Source organism: Bos indicus, chromosome 5, assembly GCF_029378745.1.
Source record: "Bos indicus isolate NIAB-ARS_2022 breed Sahiwal x Tharparkar chromosome 5, NIAB-ARS_B.indTharparkar_mat_pri_1.0, whole genome shotgun sequence".
In the NCBI taxonomy this organism is placed as follows: Eukaryota; Metazoa; Chordata; class Mammalia; order Artiodactyla; family Bovidae; genus Bos; species Bos indicus.
This window is the reverse complement of record NC_091764.1, coordinates 91,373,803-91,396,396: the sequence shown is the minus strand read 5'-3', so window position 1 is coordinate 91,396,396 and position 22,594 is coordinate 91,373,803. Positions and strand designations below refer to the sequence as shown.

Below are 22,594 nucleotides of genomic sequence, written 5' to 3'. Positions count from 1 at the left end.
AAAATATCTAAAATTAAAAATCTTGCACTCAAGAGAAGAATGGAAATGATGGGAGAGTCAGTAAACCAGAAGATAGATCAAGGGAAATTATCCAATTTAAAGAACATGGAGAAAAAATATTAGAAAAAGAAGAATAGAATTTTAAAGGTCTGTGGGAAAATACTCAAAGATCTAACATTAGGTCACATTTGTTTCTGGACTCCAAAGACAGAAGTAAGAGTTTGAGGCAGAAAAATATTTGAAGAAATAATTGCCAGAAATGTACAAAGTTTAGTGAAAAGCATACATTTATAAATTTAAGTACCTTATTGAGTACCAAAAGGAAAAGCTCAAACAAAAGCATGCATTTATATATTGTTCTCAAACTGCTAAAAACCAAAGATAGTGGGAAAAAATTGTGAAAGAGCTAGAGAAAAACAACACTTGGCAAGTAGGAGAACAACAACAAAAAAATGTAGGTAAGAAATAACCAAAGCTGAAGACAGGGGAACATGTTAAAGAATTGGAAAATAAAAAGGAATGTCAATTTAGATTTCTGCAGATGGCATATCCCCTTCAGCAACAAAAGAAAAATGCCTATTCCAGTGGAGGAAAGCAAAAAGAATTTCATACCCTGGATTTGCAGAATGAGTTTTCCAGGCCCAAAAGAAGAATTTGACATTCAGTCTATTGTTTTTAACTTTGTTAGATATAGTTCATCATTCCAGCCGGTCATAACTCAGTCCCGATGATCTGATCTAGCATATTAGCCATAACTGTTTAGTTGGACATGATCAAGGCAAATATTTGAGGTATATGGATAAAAAAAAAAACTGTTACATTTTACCTCTAAATTACTAGTTTCTGCTTTTCATAATTCATCTTTTTTTTCCCATCTATCAAATATAACATCATCAAAGCTAACCTTCCAGTATTTATCTGTTCATCACAATTCCTCAGCAATCACTAACAAAACATAGTCTGTCTCTTGTATTTCGATTTCTCAGCACTGTAAATAGAAGCTAAGGCTTTGGAAATTGGAAATCATCTACAGTGGTTCAATGCAACTGTAAAAAAAAAAAAAATTTAATTACCAGTTAACTCAAATAGTTCTTCAGTATTATCTATTAGGTAGATTGTAAAAAGTAAATAAGGTTAATGCCTTACTTGTTACATGTTATTAAGACTGAGAAATGGAAAAACTTTTCAAGCTTCACAAGATACTCCAGTGAAAGTCTGGAGTCCTAGTTAGAATTCTGAACTTTTAAAAGCAATTCAATCCATAGGTACTGAGTCAGAAAAGAATTTCTATCTACTAGACTGTGACTCTTGTCTGGTTGCTAACTATATTAAGTAGAGGATTAAAAATTTTAATATATACATATATATATATATATGATACAAGATGATCATGCCAATGAGTTTGTTATTGCTTTGAAGGCAGAAACTATTTTGATCACTTTTCTGTGTCCTCTCTCAGAACATCCAAAGTGCTAGACATATGGTAGTTTGATTTTTTTTTTAATTATTGGAAATCACCTATTGATGATAAGCTCTATTCAAGGCTTAAATTGATGTGAAATGAAGCAGAAGACCATTCGAATTGAATTCACGAAGACCTGAAATCATCCCATTCTACACAAATTAACACAAAGACTGGAAAAACCATTCCACCATTTCTTTGAGGCATACAGCAAACCATACATCACAAGCATTTTTATTGTACTCCTGTACTTTTATTGTACATTGTCATTTTATAAAAACACCCTCTTCATGATGGCCAGCCTGAATTTCAAAATTGCCATTTGGCAGGCACATAAATGAGGGAAATACTTTTTTATTACATTGTTTTGTTTCTGGCATAGACCTCAGGTTTTGATAGTCCTATCTTGTTTTAATCGTTGTCAGTTGAATTCTACCAATGCCTATATTACCCTATGATTGGAAACATTTAAGTTAAAAAAAAAAAAAAACTTGATGGAAAATTCTCATAAATTATTCATCAAAAAGATAATAACCTATTAAATACAATTAAACTTTGAATTAATCTACAGACACTTCCAAAGAGTCTGATATTTTTAAACCATGTACGTTCATCACATAACTAAGAAAATTTGATCTAGAAGTGCTCTTAATTTGAATCTGTCAGTTTCCTTTGCATTCTCTGTAGAGACCTTACAAGATAGTGGATAAAAGCATAGCCTGTACATTGAAAAATCTTGAATAAAATAAAGACAATACCAGCTCAACGATTATTTTAAGAGAGTGCTTTAAATGAACTAAATATTCACGATGTGGTAGCTCTTATTATTATTACTGTGTATGAAAGATAAAAGTCTTTTTTCATATACTCATATGAAGAGTTGCTGGCATACCCTACAATGTGAAGATGGTTTTATTTACTTAACAGTTTATATTTCGTTTTCTTTCTACACCAACTTACTACTGCTTACTAATTTTTCAATTCTGATAAATTATATTTTCAAGATACTTTCATCCACTGATCACAAAAAATACAAAAGTAACACTGAAAACCATTTGAAAGGCTGTGTGCAACCTAAGGCAAGAAATGAAGACAGAAATTTGGCATATTTAACTATTAACAGGGCTACCCAGGTGGCACTGGGCTTCCCTGGTGGCTCAGATGGTAAAGAATCCACCTGCAATGTGGGAGACATGGGCTCAATCCCTGGGTTGGGAAGTTCCCCTGGAGGAGGGCATGGCAAACCACTCCAGTATTCTTGCCTGGAGAATCCCCATGGACAGAGGAGCCTAATGGGCTTCTGTCCACAGGCCTGCAAAGAGTAGGACATGACTGAGCAACTAAGTAACACATTGTGAATAAAGATTTACTAATGTATATGTTTATATATATATATATATATATTAATTTTTCTAATTTAAAATGAGAATCCCCTATATTTCACTCTTCAGTTGAGAAGTCTCTTCCACCAGTGAATGCTAAGAGTATCCTAAGACTTTTGTTTCTAATCTTTTCAACTAGAGGAGCCTCTTTTTAAACAAGCAAAAAAGTTTCTGATTTCTCAGATGCCACTGAAGTCCTTTTGCTATCTGATATATCTAAGAAATACAAAAAGTGTTTAAAACTACTATAAATGCAGCAGTGCTTTTAAATAATAAAATTGTGTTAACAAAAGCGCCTACATATATTTGAAAAAATAGTAAATACGTGTGAGACATATTTATTTCCTCTGCAGGGAGTGCTTGCTGCTAATGTGGGGCCATCTCCCTGCCCCCACACAAAGTCCCCCATAAGGCACTCCTCCAATTAAACTGAATGTACCTCTTTCTGTTTCTTCCATGTACTCCACACAGCAGGACATGGAGAGGAAAACTTATTGGTGGTTGTGAGAGGGCATAGGAATGTAGCGCAAAAATATGACTTTAGTTCACACTCCGCCATTTATTAGGTCCCCAAGAAATTGTTGGATAATCATTAGCTCCTAGAAGCAGACTTAAATAACCTGCTGTGCTTATTGTCAAGGAGATTTTTAATGAGTTAGTAAAGTCCGGAGGGTTGAGAGGACTATCACAGAAGAGTAAACAAGATCTCAGGAAAAGGACAGCAATTAGAGATCAAGCCTCTGAGTGAGAAGAATGGTGACCAAGGACTCATTCTGAGACAGAGTGCAAGTAGTTATGTTACAAATACAGTCTAGCTCCAGTTGGAGCAAAAAAGGAGTAAGAAAGGGTCATAAGGATCTAATTGTCTAACAGGATCTGGAGATTAGATGAAGTCAAAGTTTTTGAAGTGAAGCATTAAGAGACTATTCAGATGGTAAAGAATCTGCCTGCAATGCAGGAGACCTGGGTTCCATCCCTGGGTCGGGATATAGCCAACTGAGCGGCTACATTAAGATACTACATTAAGACCTTAACGCATAAATTCCTGATGCAGCGGTGTGCATGAAAAAATCAGCTCTAGCAGAGAGATGCCTTCAGACAGCTTGCCTTCAGACAGCTTTGCATTCAGGGTAAACACCTAGGACAGACCTGGGAAGCAGACCCCAAGATACATCTATTTTACCCTGCAGTCGGCTTTTTTTCTCTTTTTTTAACTGGGATAGTTTCTTTATAGTGTTGTGTTAATTTCTGCTGAACAACCAAGTGAATCAGTTATGTTGTTCAGTCGCTCAGTCATGTCCAACTCTTTGCGACCCCATGGACAGCAGCATGCCAGGCTTCCTGGAGTTTGGTCAAACTCCTGTCCATTGAATCAGTGATGCCATCCAACCATCTCATCCTCTGTCGTCCCCTTCTCCTCCCGCCTTCAGTCTCTCTCAGCATCAGGGTCTTTTAATGAGTCGGCTCTTCACATCAGGTGGCCAAATTATTGGAGCTTCAGCCTCAGCATCAGTCCCTCCAGTGAATATTCAGGATTGATTTCCTTTAGGATTGACTAGTTTGATCTCCTTGCAGTTCAAGGGACTCTCAAGGAAGAGCTAAAAATATTCACATATCCCCTCTATATTGGACCTCCCTCCCAACCCACCATCCCACCCCTCTATGTCATCATAGAGCATGGAGCAGAGCTCCCTGTGCTATATAGCTGCTTCCCAATAGCTATCTGTTTTACACTTGGCAGCACACATATGTCAATCCCAGTCTCCCAATTCAGCCCACCACCTCGTCCCCTGTGTCCACACATCCATTCCCTACGTCTGTGTCTCTATCTCTGCCTTCCACATAGGTTCATCCATACCATTTTCCTGGATTCCACACATATGCACACATGTTAATATACAATATTGTTTTCCTTTCTCTGACTTACTTCACTGTTTATGACAGACTCTTAAGTCCATCCAGTGGGCTTTTTATTGCTTGGTTACAGTACTCTTGCCTGGAGAATCCCATGGATGGAGGAGCCTGGTGGGCTGCAGTCCATGGGGTCGTTGGGAGTCGGGCACTACTGAGCGACTTCACTTTCACTTTCATGCATTGGAGAAGGAAATGGAAACCCACTCCAGTGTTCTTGCCTGGAGAATCCCAGGGACAGAGGAGCCTAGTGGGCTGCCGTCTATGGGGTTGCACAGAGTCGAACATGACTGAAGCAACTTAGCAGCACAGTAAGAAATGTTGCAGTAGGTAACAGAAACTACTTATATCTTAGGAAGTTAGGAAGACTTCTGGTTTTTATGTTGTTGTTCTGTTGCTAAGTCATGTCTGACTTTACAACCTCATGGACTGCAGGCCAGACCTCCCTGTCCCTTACCATCTCCTGGAGTTCACCCAAGTTCATGTCCATTGAATCAGTGATGCTATCCAATGATCTCATCCTCTGGAAAAGGTCAGTTTTCATCCCAATTCCAAAAAAGGGCAGTCCTAAAGAATGTTCAAATTACCAGTCAGTTGTGCTCACTTCCCATCCTAGTAAGGTTATGCTCAAAATCCTTCAAGCTAGGCTTCAGCAATACTTGAGTCAAGAGCTTCCAGGTATACAAGCTGGGCTTAGAAAAGGCAGAGGAATCGGAGATCAAATTGCCAACATTCGTTGGTTGGATCATAGAGAAAACAAGGGAATTCCAGAAAAAATCTACTTGTTTTCTTGATGACGCAAAAGCCTTTGTGTGGATCACAACAAACTGTGGAACAAACTGGTTTTTATATTGCATTATAAATAATGATTCAGCAAATATTTATGAATAACTTTCGAAGAGCCAGGCACTATAAATATATAGCTTATTTACTCAGTCATTTGATAGCTGCTTCTTGAGTATTTGGACGCTCAGCTGGTAAAGAATCTGCCCGCAATGAGGGAGACCTGGGTTTGATCCCTGGATTCAGAAAATCCCCTGGAGAAAGGAGCAGCTACCCACTCCAGTATTCTGGCCTGGAGAATACCATGGACTGTATAGTCCATGGGGTCGTGAAGAGTCAGACACAACTGAGTGACTTCCACTTCATTTTGCTTCATTTCTTGAGTATTGACTAAGTGCCAAGAACTGTGTTAGGGTTAGAGCTTCTATGAAGGAAAAGAATGCTATTGAGGAAGACAGCTGTGAAAAGAAAGACACGAATAAGGTAAAGAAAAGCCCAATCTCAAGTGAGGATTTAAAATTTTTAATTGGTGATTCAGAAACATACTGAACGCTTAGAAGAAGGAAATGAGGGTTGGGGTTAGGTTAGCAGGATAAAATAACCAATGCAGCAAAATCCAAAGCAAATGCAGGGGTAGGGGAAGAGAGGAACAAGAAGACTTGGATTTTCCTTTTAAATGATTTCTTATCTCATAAGGAAACTAACACACATATAAAACTATTTATTGAACTTTGAAAAATAATAAGCAGTTTAATGGGAAATCTAGAATATAAAAATTCAGAATTGGTCTAGGCAACAAAATGAAATTTGGATGACTTCACATCATCTTCTGAGCACAGTAAGAACATCAGGCAGAATTCTAGAAGACTGTGGTAGTGTTCCTTGACCTTAGCCCACCATGAATAAGAACGTCCTCTGGGTGATACAAGGAAACGTCTCATTGTTTAGACTGAACCTCAGACTAAGAACTCTAACCCCAAGCCTTATCACTCTTCAAAGTGTTAAGTCTTTGTGAAGGTCTAAAACACAACCAGAATACAATCCTGGGGTAAGACAGACAAGTAGGAGTTATTTAGTCATTTTAAAATAAAAATTTAGTTCATATAAACATAAGGGTGAAATGAGAAGTGTTGATGAAAAGACACCTAGTGATTTCTTTAACATATCAGATGAGATCTTTAAAGGGCAGGTTACAGTCCCAGTAAGAGGAGCAAGGGAAAAGTGTTGATAAGACAGCTGCTACGGGAAAAAAGTGAAAGTGAAAGTTGCTCGGTCATGTCCGTCTCTTTGCAACCCCATGGACTATACAGTCCATGGAATTCTCCAGGCCAGAATACTGGAGTGGGTAGCCTTTCCCTGCTCCAGGAGATCTTCCCAATCCAGGAATGGAACCCAGGTCTCTCACATTGCAGGTGGATTCTTTACCAGCTGAGCCACAAGGGAAGCCCCAAAATACTGGAGTGGGTGGCCTATCCCTTCTCCAGCAGATCTTCCCTATCCAGGAATCAAACCAGGGTCTCCTGCATTCTAGGTGTATTATTTAGGGGGAAAAAGGATTTTCTTAAAGACTTGAGAAATCCATGTCTGCATATTTACAGCTGCTAAGGACAGACTAACTGTGCTGCTCAAATCAAATGCATCCCTGACTTAAATTGTTCTATTATTCTGAAAACAATAGGATATTCAAAGATCTTGTCAAAGACACTAATTGGAAACAGAAGCCCAAACCTTTAATTAGTAAATGCCTGGTGAAAGCTGGTATACAAAATCCTTTTTCTGTTCTGTGATTGGGAGCTTATCCCTCTGTGGGGAATCCTTGAAATGTTCTGAGAAGGAAAGTGACACAGTCAAAACAGTTTCCAAGAAGGTTAAATACAACAGTGATAAACAGAATAAATGAGGGAATGAAGTGGGAAGACTGGGACACAAAAAAGGAACTGAAATCTAATTATAAGGTAGGGAATAAAGATCTATGGTGACAGATGAACTAAAGCAAAAAGGGAGGATGTTGATCTTGGTACATACTTGGATTTGAAAATCAGTGACAAGGGAGATACTGGAGAAATGAAACTGTATCATTTAATACAATTTCAACAGGCTGAAAAAGAAATCGATTTTGGAGTAATGAGGAAAGTGAAGATGAATTTTGGTTAGAGTGTAACCTACTTATAGAGCTCTTCATAGGTCACTAGACTGGAATCTGAAGGCTGAATTACAGATTCCAATTTGGGAGTCATCAATATCAGTGGTTTTCAATTGGGGTCAGCTTTGCCCCCCAGGGGTCATTTAACAATGTCTGGGGACATCTTTGCTGTCACAACTAGCAGGATGGTATTGCTGCAGGCTGGTAGGTAAAGGTCAGTGATGCTGTTAAAGTATCCTCTGTGCACACAACAGCTCCCTACAACAAAGACTCACTTGGCCCCAAATGCCAATAGTGTCAATGTTGAGAAATCCTGCTCTCAAATGTCAGAGTACATTAGGGCTATCTAGTCCAATCAGTGCATATAGTGTATTCTTATTCAATTTATAGAAAATAAAAATAGTAGGAAGCATATATTGGATCTTACTCTTTCAGGCACTATACTCACATTACATGGTTTATTTTATTTAATCTTTTGAATCCTTTGAGATCAACACCACCTTTATCTCCATTTAAGAGGTTAGGAAACCGATCCACAGAGAAGTTATCTACCAAAAGCCACACGGTTGAGAAATTTGGGGGCCCAGACTGCAACCAAAAAGCCCCTCCCAGAACCACAATTCTAAGATGTCACCACTAAGATGACACATACAGTGATTATAGGTATGGAATGCTCAAGCCCAGTGGTAGGAAAGAGACAATTACACAGAGCAGAAACACTTTACTGCCTTCATTTCTCTCTCTTTCTCTGTCTCTCACACACACACAAAATCAGCTCTCTCAAATATTAATAGCAATGTTTTTCTGTGTCACAGAAAAGTCCATTGTGTCATTGACAAATTCCAGAGCTCCTCCTGGGGGAGGGTTTTGAGTGGAGCAAGGTACCTTGAGCACCATCCAAAGCAGCAGTTTTGATGATCTTAGCATTTGGACATGTGCATGTGTCCAGATGTATTTTATCTAATTTGTGAATAATAATAAAGACCCAGATTCTCCTGATGACATGATTTTTACTATGTAAATTAGAACAGAATAGAAGTTAGTCCTATAATAATGTATATCACATTTCCTTACTCTCCTTCCTTTCCAATATGCTTTTCTAACTGCCAAAGAACGATGTAAAATTCAAGCTAATGACCTTGGGGGTGGCACTGGATGTTCATGTGTGATTGTCACTGTCATTCACAGAATTTGTTGAAAACTACTGATTTAGTAGTTAGGATGTATTCACCAAGATAAGCATTTAAACTCCTCAATTGTGACTTTCAAATCATCCTCTTTAAATGTAAATTACACAAACATTTCTCATTTTATCAAGCGAGATAGGCACAGCTTTTAGTACAATTTTCTCTCCATTTGGTTACAAAGATAGAACCCATTTCTCTGAAGTACAGTTGTTTCCAAACTTTTAAAAGTATACTCTGTCTTCAAATTTATTAAGAAATAAAAATATTCATAAGAAAAAAGGTTGAAAAAGGGAGACGTTCTGAAGCCGTTGGGGAAGTTTGGGGGGAGGAAGGCTGGAGAGCATTGATCCACCCATCAGGCTGGAACTCACGCAACTTTGGGAGCGCCACAGAACACAATTTTAAAAGGATCATCCAATATATTTTAGGATAATTTAGATCAGTGCTCCCCAACATTTTTGGCACCAAGGACTGGTTTTATGGAGGACAGTCTTTCCATGGACTGGAGTGGGGGGTGGTTTTAGGATGATTCATGCACATCACATTTATTGTGGACTTTATTTCTATTATTATTACATCAGCTCTACCTCACATCATCAGGCATTAGGTCTCAGAGGCTGGGGACCCCTGACTCAGATAATAAAATTATTAAAACTATCTTAAAATCTTGTAAGTAGATCTAATTGATATTTTATTTATTTTTTTTAATTTTATTTTTAAACTTTACATAATTGTATTATGTAAATATGAAAATATGATATTATGCAATATACATGTCATTAAGTGCTACATCTTATTTTAGGTGTTAAACTTGAAATTTTTTTTTTTTAATTTTCAAGTGGTGTACAGTCCCCTGAGGCACTCAGGTCCTATCTCAGCCAGTGGCTTATATTCATCTCTTGACCATTTCTGTCAAAAATGCAAATTTCATTTTTACTACAAAAAACTAAAGTAACTCATACTTACTGGAGTTTTAAATGTAGCTCTCTGAAACAGTGCTTAATTTAAGATGGACTGTTTTACTCCTTTAAACTGTATTTTGGGATTCCTTTGGAGCCGTGATGTATTTCTTTTGATTGTTCTCTTCTTTTCTGGTAAACAGTGACTGTAATAAATCTCGATCCTGTCTTTGGTCTAGATATTTAGTAGCCATGTATTTGTTTTCTTTGATAGCTGCGCACATTAATATTTATAACCATTTTTCTCTGCAGCATCTCCCAGATGGCTCCACGCCCAGCGCACATGTTGAATTTTATCTTTTACCGTATCCCAGTGAAGCCCGGAGGAGGAAAACAAAATCTGTTCCAAAATGTACTGACCCCACTTACAATGAGATTGTAAGTATGATTCATCTCTTGTCCAGTCACTTTGTATTTTTTCTTACCATTTTTCAGCTTCACAATGAAATATGGAAAATCTGTAGTAATTGGCAGCATTATTTCATAAAGGGAAGATGTTTCCCAAAATAGCCACTGTGTGCCACTCACTGTTCTTGATGCTATAGGAATAGGAAAATACAGCTTTCAAAGTGCTTATGAACCAATTTTCAAATTGTGGCTAGCTTACAGCAAGAGCCCAAGACTTTATGGCATTTGTTTTGCCTCCTAACATTATCCCTGACTCCATCTTGTTTTCTCTAATAAGCTTTTCTTTCCCTCGTTTTCCTTACCTGATAACTTTATCATAGTCTAATCTATTGTAAACATTATAAAATCTCCTTTGAAAAACTGAAAAAAAAAATAAGTACAAAGCACAAATTATATTAAAGTTAATTTATATTATATACAGCTCTCTAATTCCTTTGTAGTATACAACCTGAACATCCGATCCTCTCTTTTTTTCTACGGCAAACCCTACATTTTCCTCTTGATTCCATCCTTTCCCATCTCCTCTGTACCTTGCTCACTTGATTCTTTGCTTACCTTTCCAGTGGGTTGTCTTACCCACTGGATCCTCAACTCCAAAATCTTAAAAAAAAAAAGTCTTCAACTCAGCTTTTATAAAGCATCAATTTTTTCTTCTCTTGCTATCACCTCCACACTTTAGCAAACTTGGCATATTTCCTGCTCTCTGTTCATCGCCTCCTTCTCACCACTTAATCCTTTGCAATATCGATTCTACCTTGACCAATGCTGCTTTGTTCAAAGGGCACCAGAAGACTCCTGATTGTTCAGTCCAGTGATCCAATGGGCTGTCCTCTCCTGAGCACTTAGACAGCAACTCTATTAACTGCTTTCTCTTTCTTGACACCTCCCTTTTGCTTCTTGAGCTCTGCCTTTTAACTCCCTTGTTTTCTTTAACCACTCTCTCATTTTCCTTCATTGCCATTCTTCGCCTGAAAATATTTATTTACTGGAGTTCCATGATGTGACCTCATCTCTTCTTGATATATACACTCAAAATGATCTTATGGATCTACAGATTTTCATTTATTACCTACTTGAAGCTTGCATCTCAATTATTTCCTCAAACTCTAGCTTCTTTCCTAAGCTCTAAACCTGTGTGTGCATGTTCAGTCGTGTCTGAGTCTTTGTGACCCTGTGGACCCACCAGGCTGCTCTGTCCATGGGGATTCTCCAGGAAAGAATACTGGATTGGTTTGCCATGCCCTCCTCCAGGGGATCTTCCCAACCTAGGGATTGAACCCAGGTCTCCAGATGGCAGGCAGATTCTTTATCACTAAGCCACCAGGGGAGCCCTTTAAACCTGTACTTTTACCTGATTATTGAAGAGCCCCTGAGATGTCAGGGAGGGTGGGAGGGAAGCTGAAGATGAAGGGGATATATGTATACTTATAGCTGAATTCACATTGTACGGCAGAAATCAACACAAGATTGTAAAGCAATTACAAAAGTAAGTTAACAGTTAGTGACTCAGTTGTGACCGACTCTTTGCAACCCCATGGACCATAGCCCACCAGGCTCCTCTATCCATGGAATTCTCCAGGCAAGAGTAGTGGAATGGATAGCCATTCCTTTCTCCAGGGTATCTTCCTGATCCAGGGATTGACTGGGGCTGCCAGAGTCCTTTGTGAGTTGACTCAGATGCTCATCTGGCCTCACTTCTCTCTGGTTGTTGGAGGAGGTCTCAGGTGTTAGCCACATGTGTGCTTGATGTTCTTTACCACATGCTGCTGGCTTCCCAAAACAGCAAGTTATCCAAGACAGAGACAAAGATGCCACACTACTTTCTGAGCCACCAGGGAAGCCCAAAGCAATTATACTCCAATTAAAAAAGAAAGAGCCCCTTTAGGATGCCTCCTAGGCCCTTTTAAACCAGGTTTCCCTCCACTGTCATCTCAGAAGATACTAATGACATCACTCTCTTCCTCACTCACAAGTCCAGTTAATCCCCAAGTTTTGTCAGTTTCACTTGGGCAGTCGTCTGTCTCTTCAATCCATCTTCTCCTCTGTGTCCCATAACTGTGTCTCTGGTGAAAGGCCTCATAACTTTGGCTAATATAATAGCTTCCTATCTGCCCGTCTTGCGCTTTTCAATTAAATCATTCAAATTTCTATCTAAAGTGTCAAAAACTACTCATTTTTATTGCTCTCCTACATAACTTTTTCCAAATGTTCCTTACTACCTACTGGATAATATCCAAAATCCTAAGTGTGGCATTCACAGCCCTTCAAATTTGACTCAGTAATTTTCCAAAGTTGTCTCTGGAGCAGTATCATCCTTATATACCTTTAAAATTTTTTTTGTTTTGAGATAATCGTAGATTCACAAGCAGTTAGAAGAAACAATATAGAGAGAATTCAAATACCCTTCAACCACTTTTCCTAAAATGGTAACACTTTGCCTGACTATTGACAATATCATAATCAGGAAATTAACATTGGTACAATTCACTGACCTTATTAGGATTTCTCGTTTTACACGTGTTCTTATGTATGCGTATATTTAGTTCTGTACATTTATATCACATGTATAGGTTTGTGTGATCACCACAATCAACCAAGGTCTAGGCCATTCCATCACAATGATTCCTGGTGCTGTCGGAGTAAAGCCACAGTCACTCTTCCCACTCTAACACTCCACGCCCAACTCTGGCAATGCTTAATATATTCACTATCTCTATAATTTTGTCATTTCAAATGTTATATAAATGGAATCATACAGTTTGTAACATTTTGAGGTTGGCTTTTTTCTTTTACTATACATCTCACGAGAGATCCATCCAAGTAGCTGCATGTATCAACAGTTTGTTTTCGCTGCTGAGTAGTAGTCACGGCAGGGAGGTATGAAAGTTTAACTATTTACCAATTAAAGGACATTTGGGTTGTTTCTGACTGGGGACTACTGCAATACAAAGCTGTTCTGAACGCTGATGTATAGATTTTCGTGTAAATATAAGTTGTAATTTCTCTAAGAGAGATGCTCAAGATGTAATTACAGGGGTATATGGTAATGCCACATATAGTTTTTTCTTTTTTTTTAATTTTATTTTATTTAACTTTACAATATTGTATTGGTTTTGCCATATATCAAAATGAATCTGCCACAGGTATACATGTGTTCCCCATCCTGAACCCTCCTCCCTCCTCCCTCCCCATACCATCCCTCTGGGTCGTCCCAGCGTATAGTTTTCCAAAGAAATTGTCATACTCTTTTTCCACACCATTTTACACTCCCAATGCAATATTTGTGCTAGTTTCGCTGCATCTCTGCCAGCATTTGGTATCATTTTTATTTTATCAAATAAAAATATCACTTTTTAATTTTAGTTCATTTGACAAGTAATGAGATAGCTCACTGTGGTTTTAATTTGCATGTATCTAGTAGCTAATGATCAGAGAATGAATGGCACCCCACTCCAGTACTCTTGCCTGGAAAATCCCATGGACGGAGGAGCCTGGTGGGCTGCAGTCCATGGGGTCGCTAAGAGTTGGACACGACTGAGCGACTTCACTTTCACTTTTCACTTTCATGCATTGGAGAAGGAAATGGCAGTCCACTCCAGTGTTCTTGCCTGGAGAATCCCAGGGACGGAGGAGCCTGGTGGGCTGCCGTCTATGGGGTCGCACAGAATCGGACACGACTGAAGCGACTTAGCAGTAGCAGCAGCAGTAGCTAATGATGCAAATTTCTTTTCATGTGCTTATTTACTATCTACATATCTTCTTTGGTGAAATATGTCTGTGTGTCTTTGTTCATTTTCTAATTAGAGAGTCTACATTTTTACTTATGTTTACTATTGACTTTTGAGATTCTTTATATATTATCAATAACCTTTGTCAGATATGTGGTTTGCAAATATTTTCTCCAAGTCTGTAGCTTGACTTTCCATCCTTTTCTCAGGGTCTTTCACAAGTAAAAGTTTTTAATCTTGATGAGGTCCAATTCATCAGTTGTTTTTCTCTTATAGACTGCATATTTGGTGGAAAGTCTAAGAACTCTTCACCTAGCACTTTCTAAAGATTTTCTCCCATAGAAAGTGAGTCACTCAGTCGTGTCCGACTCTTTGCGATCCCATGGACTGTAGTCTACCAGGCTTCTCTGTCCATGGGATTTTCCAGGCAAGAGTACTGGAGTGGGTTGCCATTTCCTTCTCCAGGGGATCTTCCTGACCCAGGGATCGAACCCAGGTCTCCTACATTGCCGGCAGACACTTTACCCTCTGAGCCACCAGGGAAATATTTTATAGTTTTATATTTTACATCTAAGTCCATTATTCATTTTGAGTTGACTTTTCAATAAAGTGTGTATTTTAGGTTAAAGTTCACTTTTCTTTTGCCTATGAATGCCAATTATTCCAGCACCATCTATTGAAAAAGCAATTCTTCCTACATTTAATGTCTTTTGCACCTTTCAGCACCTTTAACAAAAATAAGTCAGGAACATTTGCTTGCTCATGCCCTTCCACTGCCCCACACTTAGTCATATTCTCCAGTCACATTACACAGCTTGTCACTTCCTGAATAATCCGTGACCTCTGTGACTGAGCTCATGAGGCTGTTCACCCTCCTGCCCTTTTCTGCCAACTTTGAGGTTCCCCTCAAATATGGACTCTGTGAACCACTCTTTCCTCCCTGACTCTTATACCACATTTACCATCTCTTGTTCAGTCCTACATAATTATTTTTTTCTTTTAGTACACTGAAAACTTCTTGAGGACAAAAAAAGTTTTATCTTTCTTAGTATCTCTGAAACTTAGCTATTTCTTTTTTTTTTTAACTTTACAATATTGTATTGGTTTTGCCATATATCAAAATGAGTCCACCACAGGTATACATGCGTTCCCCATCCTGAACCCTCCTCCCTCCTCCCTCCCCATACCACCCCTCTGGGTTGTCCCAGTGGTTCGATGCACAATACTGAAACTTAGCTATTTCTTAAAAGATTTGTGGAATTAAATATTTGGGGTAATTCCATAAGTGACACTTTTTGTGTATGTGGAAAAATGTAAAACCAGCAAACATTTATATATATTCAACTATATGTATAATTTAGTAAGGAAAGATACTTTGACATTTTATTATTTGCCATGATGTCAACCACTAGAGATATATGTACATGCTCAGTTGCATCCAACTGTTTGCAACCCTATGGGCCATAGCCTGCCAGGCTCCTCTGTCCATGGGATTCTCCAGGCAAAGATACTGGAGTGGGTTGCCATGCCCTCCTCCAGGGCATCTTCCTGACCCAGGGATCAAACCCACATCTCTTAAATCTCCTGCATTGGCAGGTGAATTATTTAGCACTAGCACCACCTGGGAAGCCCATAAGTCTATGCATAGCAAACTCCAATTCATACATAATCCAAATGAGCAGGAAGATGAATTCATGTGTGAGTAAGTGACTGCCTTAATAGTAACGATCATCATGTAAACAAATTTGTCAAGGAAGTGGTTGAATTTAGAAAGCCATGAGAAGAAAAAGACATCTTTTTTAGGAGTCCTTGTTAATATTTTAATAAGTATTCTTTCTGAATTATGTCTCTTTCTCTCAACAGACACATTCTCTAACAAAAATGGGATCATAATGTACCTATTAATTTGTTACCTGCTTTATTCAATAAGCATATAAGACTACAGTATTTTAATTTTTCTCCCATTATGCTGTGTCTGTATCAATACAAGAATATTTCTAAGAAATATCCCACAAAAGGGTACCAGTTTTAACTGTGGTTTTACTTTCTCTCCCCTTCAACTATACTATAGGCTCCCATCTCTTTGCTAAGTCCCCTCTATTATTTCTGTGCATTCTTAGCAACACCTTATACAGACGTCCTCATCCCTTCGTATCCGCAGGGGAGGTTAGCTCCGGGACTCCTGAGCATACCAAAATTCTCGGGTGCCCAAGTTCTTTCTATAAAATGGCATATTTGCATATAACCTATACACATCCCCCATTTACATTAAATTGTCTCTAGGTGACTCATAAGAGTTGATACAATGTATATGCCATGCAAATAGTAGCTGGTAGGCAACCTATTCAAATTTGCTTTCTAGAACTTTGGAAATATTTTTCCCTGAATATTTTTTGATATGTGGTTGATTGAGTCCATGACTGCAGAGCTCATGGCTACAGAGGGCCAACCATTTGTATTTTCTGAGGAGCCTGGTAATTATCACATGGCATCTACCTTGTATTTAACTTCTCCCGTTTGCTTCCTGAGGGCTGCTATATCAGGGACTTTGGGATTTCTCAAACTGCCAAAGCCAGGCAGAGATCTGGGGAGTGGGAGAAAATGACTTCACTCCCCTTCTTATATAAACCTCTTAGAGGAATTCAAAGGGAATATCATATTGCATCACTTCAGAAAGCTTTTCAGGAAAATAGTTCTTTGAGGTGTTATTCACAAGCCTCTTTCTCCCTAATACTCAGACCTGAGAGAGGCTGGGTCAGGACCACTGCCAAGTGTCCCTTCAGCATCTACCCTTCAGATACTAAAGCTCTGATACAAGGCCAAGTTTGTCACCTTGATGCTCTCCAGAGTGGCTCCCAACAGGACTGCCTGCAGCCTGCCTGAAAACCCTTCTCACATACAGAGCCCTGTGGTGGACACGACTGGGCTCAGGACAGGGTGGGGCTGGTGGTCGGAGTGCCCCCAGAAGTTCCCTCCAAGTCTTTCAGAAGCAGAGTGGGCTGCTAACGCCGCTGCCACTGCTCTTTCCACTCTACTGTCTTTGTTATCTGGTTGAGAACCATCATTTTCCAATACAATATTGTAAAGTAATTAACCTCCAATTAAAATAATAAAAAGTAAAAAAAAGAACCATCATTTTTAATGACTCATTAGAAATAGATTCAATTTTAAAAATTAATTATATTGTTATCGTCCATGTATCTTGCACATTGTATTCCTTTTTTTTTTTAATTGAAATATAATTGATTTACAGTGTTGTGCCAATCACTGGGCATATAGACTCACTTATACATATAGAGACATTCTTTTTATATTCTTTCCCATTCTGGTTATGACAGGATATTGAATATAGTTCTCTATGCTATACAGTAAGGCCTTGTGGTTTATCCATCCTGTATCTAGTAACTGACATTATATTCCTCTCTTAGACATTATCCTAGAGGAGATATTAGAAAGGACAGAATAAGAATGTTCTATGTAGTTCACGTGCCTTAAAATATCCAGCATGTGCATGAATATCTAGCATAGAACGCGGTGAATGGTACACTCAGTAAGCAATGGTTATTGTTGTCTATAGCATCCTCTCATTCCATACTCATAAAGTAACGATAATTCTTTTTGTAGAGGAAGACCCTGAGGCCCTGAGGTAGATATTTTGATCAGGGTTAGGTAACTAAATTTCAAGCCCAGAAGTGCCTGATTCCAAAGCTCTGACTGACCCCATTAAACTTTCTGTGCTGTCCCTCCCTCGCTCTACCCGCAGAGTCCTGGCTTTCAACTCTCCCTTTCACAGTCACCTCTTCACTCCTTCTCTCACCAGCCCTAAGCACAATTCGGTTTTCATACTATTTTCCTCCCCTTGCAATCCTTCAAACACTCTTTAGAATTATTTACTAGAACTTGGTGTCAAATGACATAGTGAATGCTTGCATATAAGTTAGTAGATACTAAATTACCCTAAACAGTGTTCTACTTGATATAACAGTTTCAAACTTACACATTCAGTGTTTGTCAGAAGGCAGTGAAGACTTGACACATGCCTCAATGGCACCCCACTCCAGTACTCTTGCCTGGAGAATCCCATGGGCAGAGGAGCCTGGTGGGCTGCAGTCCATGGGGTCGCTAGGAGTCGGACATGACTGAGCGACTTCACTTTCACTTTCCGCTTTCATGCATTGGAGAAGGCAATGGCAACTCACTCCTGTGTTCTTGCCTGGAGAATCCCAGGGACAGGGAGCCTGGTCGGCTGCCGTCCATGGGGTCACACAGAGTCGGACACGACTGAAGTGACTTAGCAGCAGCAGCATGGGTAAAAAGTATTACAAAGTGAAATTAAAAGAGCTGTGTATTTTTGGTTCTGTTTATATTAAGGCAGAATACATATTAAATCATTTGGTGAAAAGTCTCAAAGAATATAGTCATTTGCATACATCTCTAGCATTACACACTAATTATTCATTGCAATGAAGAAAAAAGTGCTTATTTTTAAAATGTTACAGATGAAGTAAAGCAATTAGAATATATGTATATATCATCTATGATGTGCAATGATTACATGTTATAAAACAGTCACTTTCAAGAAAAATAGCTTTTACATAATAAAGCATAGGAAAAAAATCCATAGTAATATAAACTTTGGAGTTTAAATGTTTGCATTTTAACCAGGAAGGCAATTAATTCCTAGCATCGAATATTAGAGAAATTCTGCTTGCTAAATAGCTGGAGACTCAACTTTGTCTACCACTGTTATTTCCTGTCAGCTAAGGTAAAATGGGCTTCCCTGGTGCCTCAGCTGGTATAGAATCTGCCTGCAATGAGGGAGACCCAGGTTCGATCCCTAGTTGGGAAGATCCCCTAGAGAAGGGAATGGCCCTCACTCCACTATTCTTGCCTGGAGAATTCCATGGACAGAGGAGCCTGATGGGCTACAGTCCATGGGGTCACAAAGAGTCGGCCATGACTGAGCAACTAACAGTTTCACTTTTCAAGTCAAAAATACCAAGAAATGACTGTTCTTTTTTTGTGTATTTGATGGATCTTTTTTGGTTATAATTCATTAGTGTTTACTATGTACCAGGTTTTGCACCAAGGCTAATTATATTCATTCTCTCATTTTATTCTTCTTCACAATACTAAAAGGTAAATATTATCACCATATTCAAATAAGAAAGTTCATTCAGATGGCCCCCAACTTGGGCTGGTTCAACCTGAAATTTTTTGAACTTACAGTGGTGCAAAAGCGGTATGCATTCAGTAGAACCTGTACTACAAATTCTGATCTTCTCCCAGCTTATCAGTGCGTGGTAGAATATTCTCTCCTGATGCTGGGCAGTGGCAGTGAGCCACAAGTCTCAGTCAGTCACGCAATCATGAGAGTAAACAACCAATACTCTCACAACCATTTTGTACCCAGCCAGCCATTCTGCTTTTCACTTTCAGTACTGTATCCAATAAATTATATGAGACATACACACATTGTTATAGAAGAGGCTTTGTGTTAGATGATTTTGTCTAACTGTAGGCTGACATAAGTGTCCTGAATGCATTTAAGGTAGATGAGGCTAAGCTATGATGTTCGACGGGTTAAGTGTGTGTGTGCTCAGTTGCTCAGTTGTCTCCGACTCTGCAACCTCATGGACAGTAGCCCTCTAGGCTCCTCTGTCCATGGAATTTCCCCAGGCAAGAATACTGGAGTGGGTTGCCATGCCCTCCTCCAGGGGATCTTCCCAACCCAGGGATCAAACCCGGGTCTCTTATGTCTCCTGTATGGGCAGGCAGGTTCTACCACTAGCGCCATCTGTTCAGTTTACCATGGGTTTATAAGCCCATCAGGATGTAACCCCATTGTAAATGGAGGAAGAACTATCAGATCAGATCAGTCCCTCAGTCGTGTCCGACTCTTTGCGACCCCATGAATCACAGCACGCCAGGCCTCCCTGTCCATCCACCAACTCCCGGACTTCACTCAGACTCACGTCCATCGAGTCAGTGATGCCATCCAGCCATCTCATCCTCTGTCGTCCCCTTCTTCTCTTGCCCCCAATCCCTCCCAGCATCAGAGTCTTTTCTAATGAGTCAACTCTTTGCATGAGGTGGCCAAAGAACTGGAGTTTCAGCTTTAGCATCATTCCTTCCAAAGAAATCCCAGGGCTGATTCCTTCAGAATGGACTGGTTGGATCTCCTTGCAGTCATAGTGACAACAGATTTAAATAAATATGTATCATAGATATGTTTCTTAGAAAGTTACATCTTTAGCACTAATTTATAAGATTCCCAGTGTTCTGAAACCAGATTTTCCAAAAGCCTAATGGTCAGAGCTATTCCATTTTTTTTTTATACACTTTGAAGAGCCCTTTGTCTATTTCCTCTGTAAAATAGGAATTGAGTGTATCTGCCGAATGTGTTGTGGGGAGGAAAATGGAGGATAATTTAGACAGTTCAAAATAACCACCATAGAGAAGAGGAAAAGGAGCTTACTCTGAAGTCCTGGAAAAATAGGTGTTCAGGAGATAAGAGTGATTCAGAGTCCACGTTAGACTTCTCTTTGCCATTAAAGATGAATTACATCAGTAAGACTTTGAAATTTTTAAGGCAGCCCTTAAAATCCTTTACTATCTGGGGGAACTCAAGAACTTAAGTGGAATAACTTGAATAAGCAGTTCTGCCCTGAGAATCCCATGGACAGAGGAGTCTGGCAGGCTACAGTCCATGGGGTCTCAAAGAGTCGGACACAGCTGAGGTGACTTAGTAGGCACACACAAGAATTTAAAAGGTAATCTCCTGCCTGGAATGGGAGCAAGATAATAGAAGAGTAGGTAGCCAGGAGCTGTCACAAGAAGTAATATAGACTGCATCAACATCCTGTATTGTATGTCATATCCCTTAATTGAATTATTATTTTTTTGATAAATAAATCACTGCTCAGAGCTGCTGGTAGATTCTTTAGTGGAATTTCATTGATATCTTAAGATGGCCAGAAATCACATCCATACACACTGAGCAGGCTTCCTAGAAGATTCAAGGCTTTCCTCTCAATTTGTTTCCTCTGATTCTTCTTTGCATATAAAGCACTTCTTTCTATCTTGTAGCTTCACTATAAAAAGCAAGCACATTTGTAGCATCATATGAGACTCCTCTAAATGTGTTATAAGGAGTTTCCTTGGCAACCACTTTGGGTTTATACACAGCAATCTCCTCCTTTTATGATGTACAACTAACTTCTTGATCCTGCAGTTTTTAAAGTTTCTTTACCACTGCAGGAACACAGTGATAATGCCTGTAACTTACTTCTTGGATATTATAAATCGCAGTTGAATAGCTCTCTCTCCTTAAAAATAGTTCCATGACTAGTAAATGAAAAGAAGAAAGACACAAAACTGTACACACAACATAATCATAGCTCAGAATCTAAAAATTGATTATATATAGAAAACAAAAAGCACAGCAAAATGTTAACTATAATTATCTCCTAATGGTAGAAATATAAAAATGTTCTTTTATATTCATTTCTGTTTCATCCCCATATTTTACTTAATGAGCATATATTTTCATAACTAAATATTAAACAATTTTAAATTAAAGTAACCATAGTATGACTGCTTCACATGGAGAAGGAAATATTGTTGGACTACATTAACACAAGGAAATCATGGAGATTGGTCTGATTTCCTCATTAGCCTTCAACAAAGAAAAATAGTGTTCAAGGCTCCATGCTGCACATAAATTCAAGGACAGTTAAAAGGTGGTAAGTATTTAAATTTCTTCCTAGAGAATGATTTGCAACCTTATTAAATTTGGGATAGACAATTATTAATGGAATCAGAGTAAATTTTAAGCTTCTTAAGAAATACTTTGTCATTAAACTCCTTCATGTTAGCAGAACCTTTAGCTCTTCAGAATTAAGAGTTAGAAATGAAAGATTCTAACAACATTAACCTGTCCATTCCAAGGTACAAAATATGAGATGCAATTATTTTGTTAAAAGAAATATTTTTTAAAAGATGCATTTAAGCATATCTAATTTATATTTTCAAAATTCTCTCCCTTTTCAGGTAGTATATGATGAAGTCACAGAGCTCCAAGGACATGTCTTAATGCTTATTGTAAAGAGCAAAACCACGTTTGTAGGAGCAATTAACATCCAACTCTGCAGTGTCACACTCAATGAAGAAAAATGGTATCCACTAGGTAACAGTATAATTTGAGCATTGCTTTGAACATACAGATTCATTAACTACTCATATTTTTTTCACTTTTGGGCCTCTCTATCACAAGATCAGGACATTTTTTTAATCAAAGGTAGTGTGGTAAATTAAGGACACAGAGAAAAGAAATCAGAATCAATGTTTTTAGTTATTTATTCTCTGTGTATTTCACTGTTTTCTTAGAACCATTTCTCCAATTGATTGTGTAAATTCAATATGTAAAATAATAAAAGGATATTTTAGTGTATCTTTTAAATCAAACATGCATGCACTTTATAATTATGTGCCTATAGTTAAAAGCAATACTTTTAATGTAGTTTTCAAAAAAAACCAAAGCAAATAAATCTTATCACTTCAAGACCTAAGTATATCTGAAACAAGTTTTTAAAATTTGGATTAAGTATATATACCTACACATCCACTTAT

At 38.4% G+C, this 22,594-nt stretch overlaps 1 protein-coding gene across 6 annotated transcripts in view; it reads left to right on the top strand.

Annotated features, from left to right (window-relative positions):
- PIK3C2G (phosphatidylinositol-4-phosphate 3-kinase catalytic subunit type 2 gamma) overlaps positions 1–22,528 on the top strand; it is a 644,646-nt gene extending 622,118 nt beyond the window's left edge. For all 6 annotated transcript variants that reach the window (XM_070788624.1, XM_070788625.1, XM_070788623.1 and 3 more), the window contains 2 exons: positions 10,080–10,205; positions 22,016–22,528. In XM_070788624.1, the coding sequence (XP_070644725.1) occupies positions 10,080–10,205; positions 22,016–22,168 (279 nt within the window). In that variant the 3' untranslated portion in view covers positions 22,169–22,528. The remainder of the gene's footprint in view (positions 1–10,079; positions 10,206–22,015) is intronic.
- The last annotated feature ends 66 nt before the right edge of the window (positions 22,529–22,594 follow it).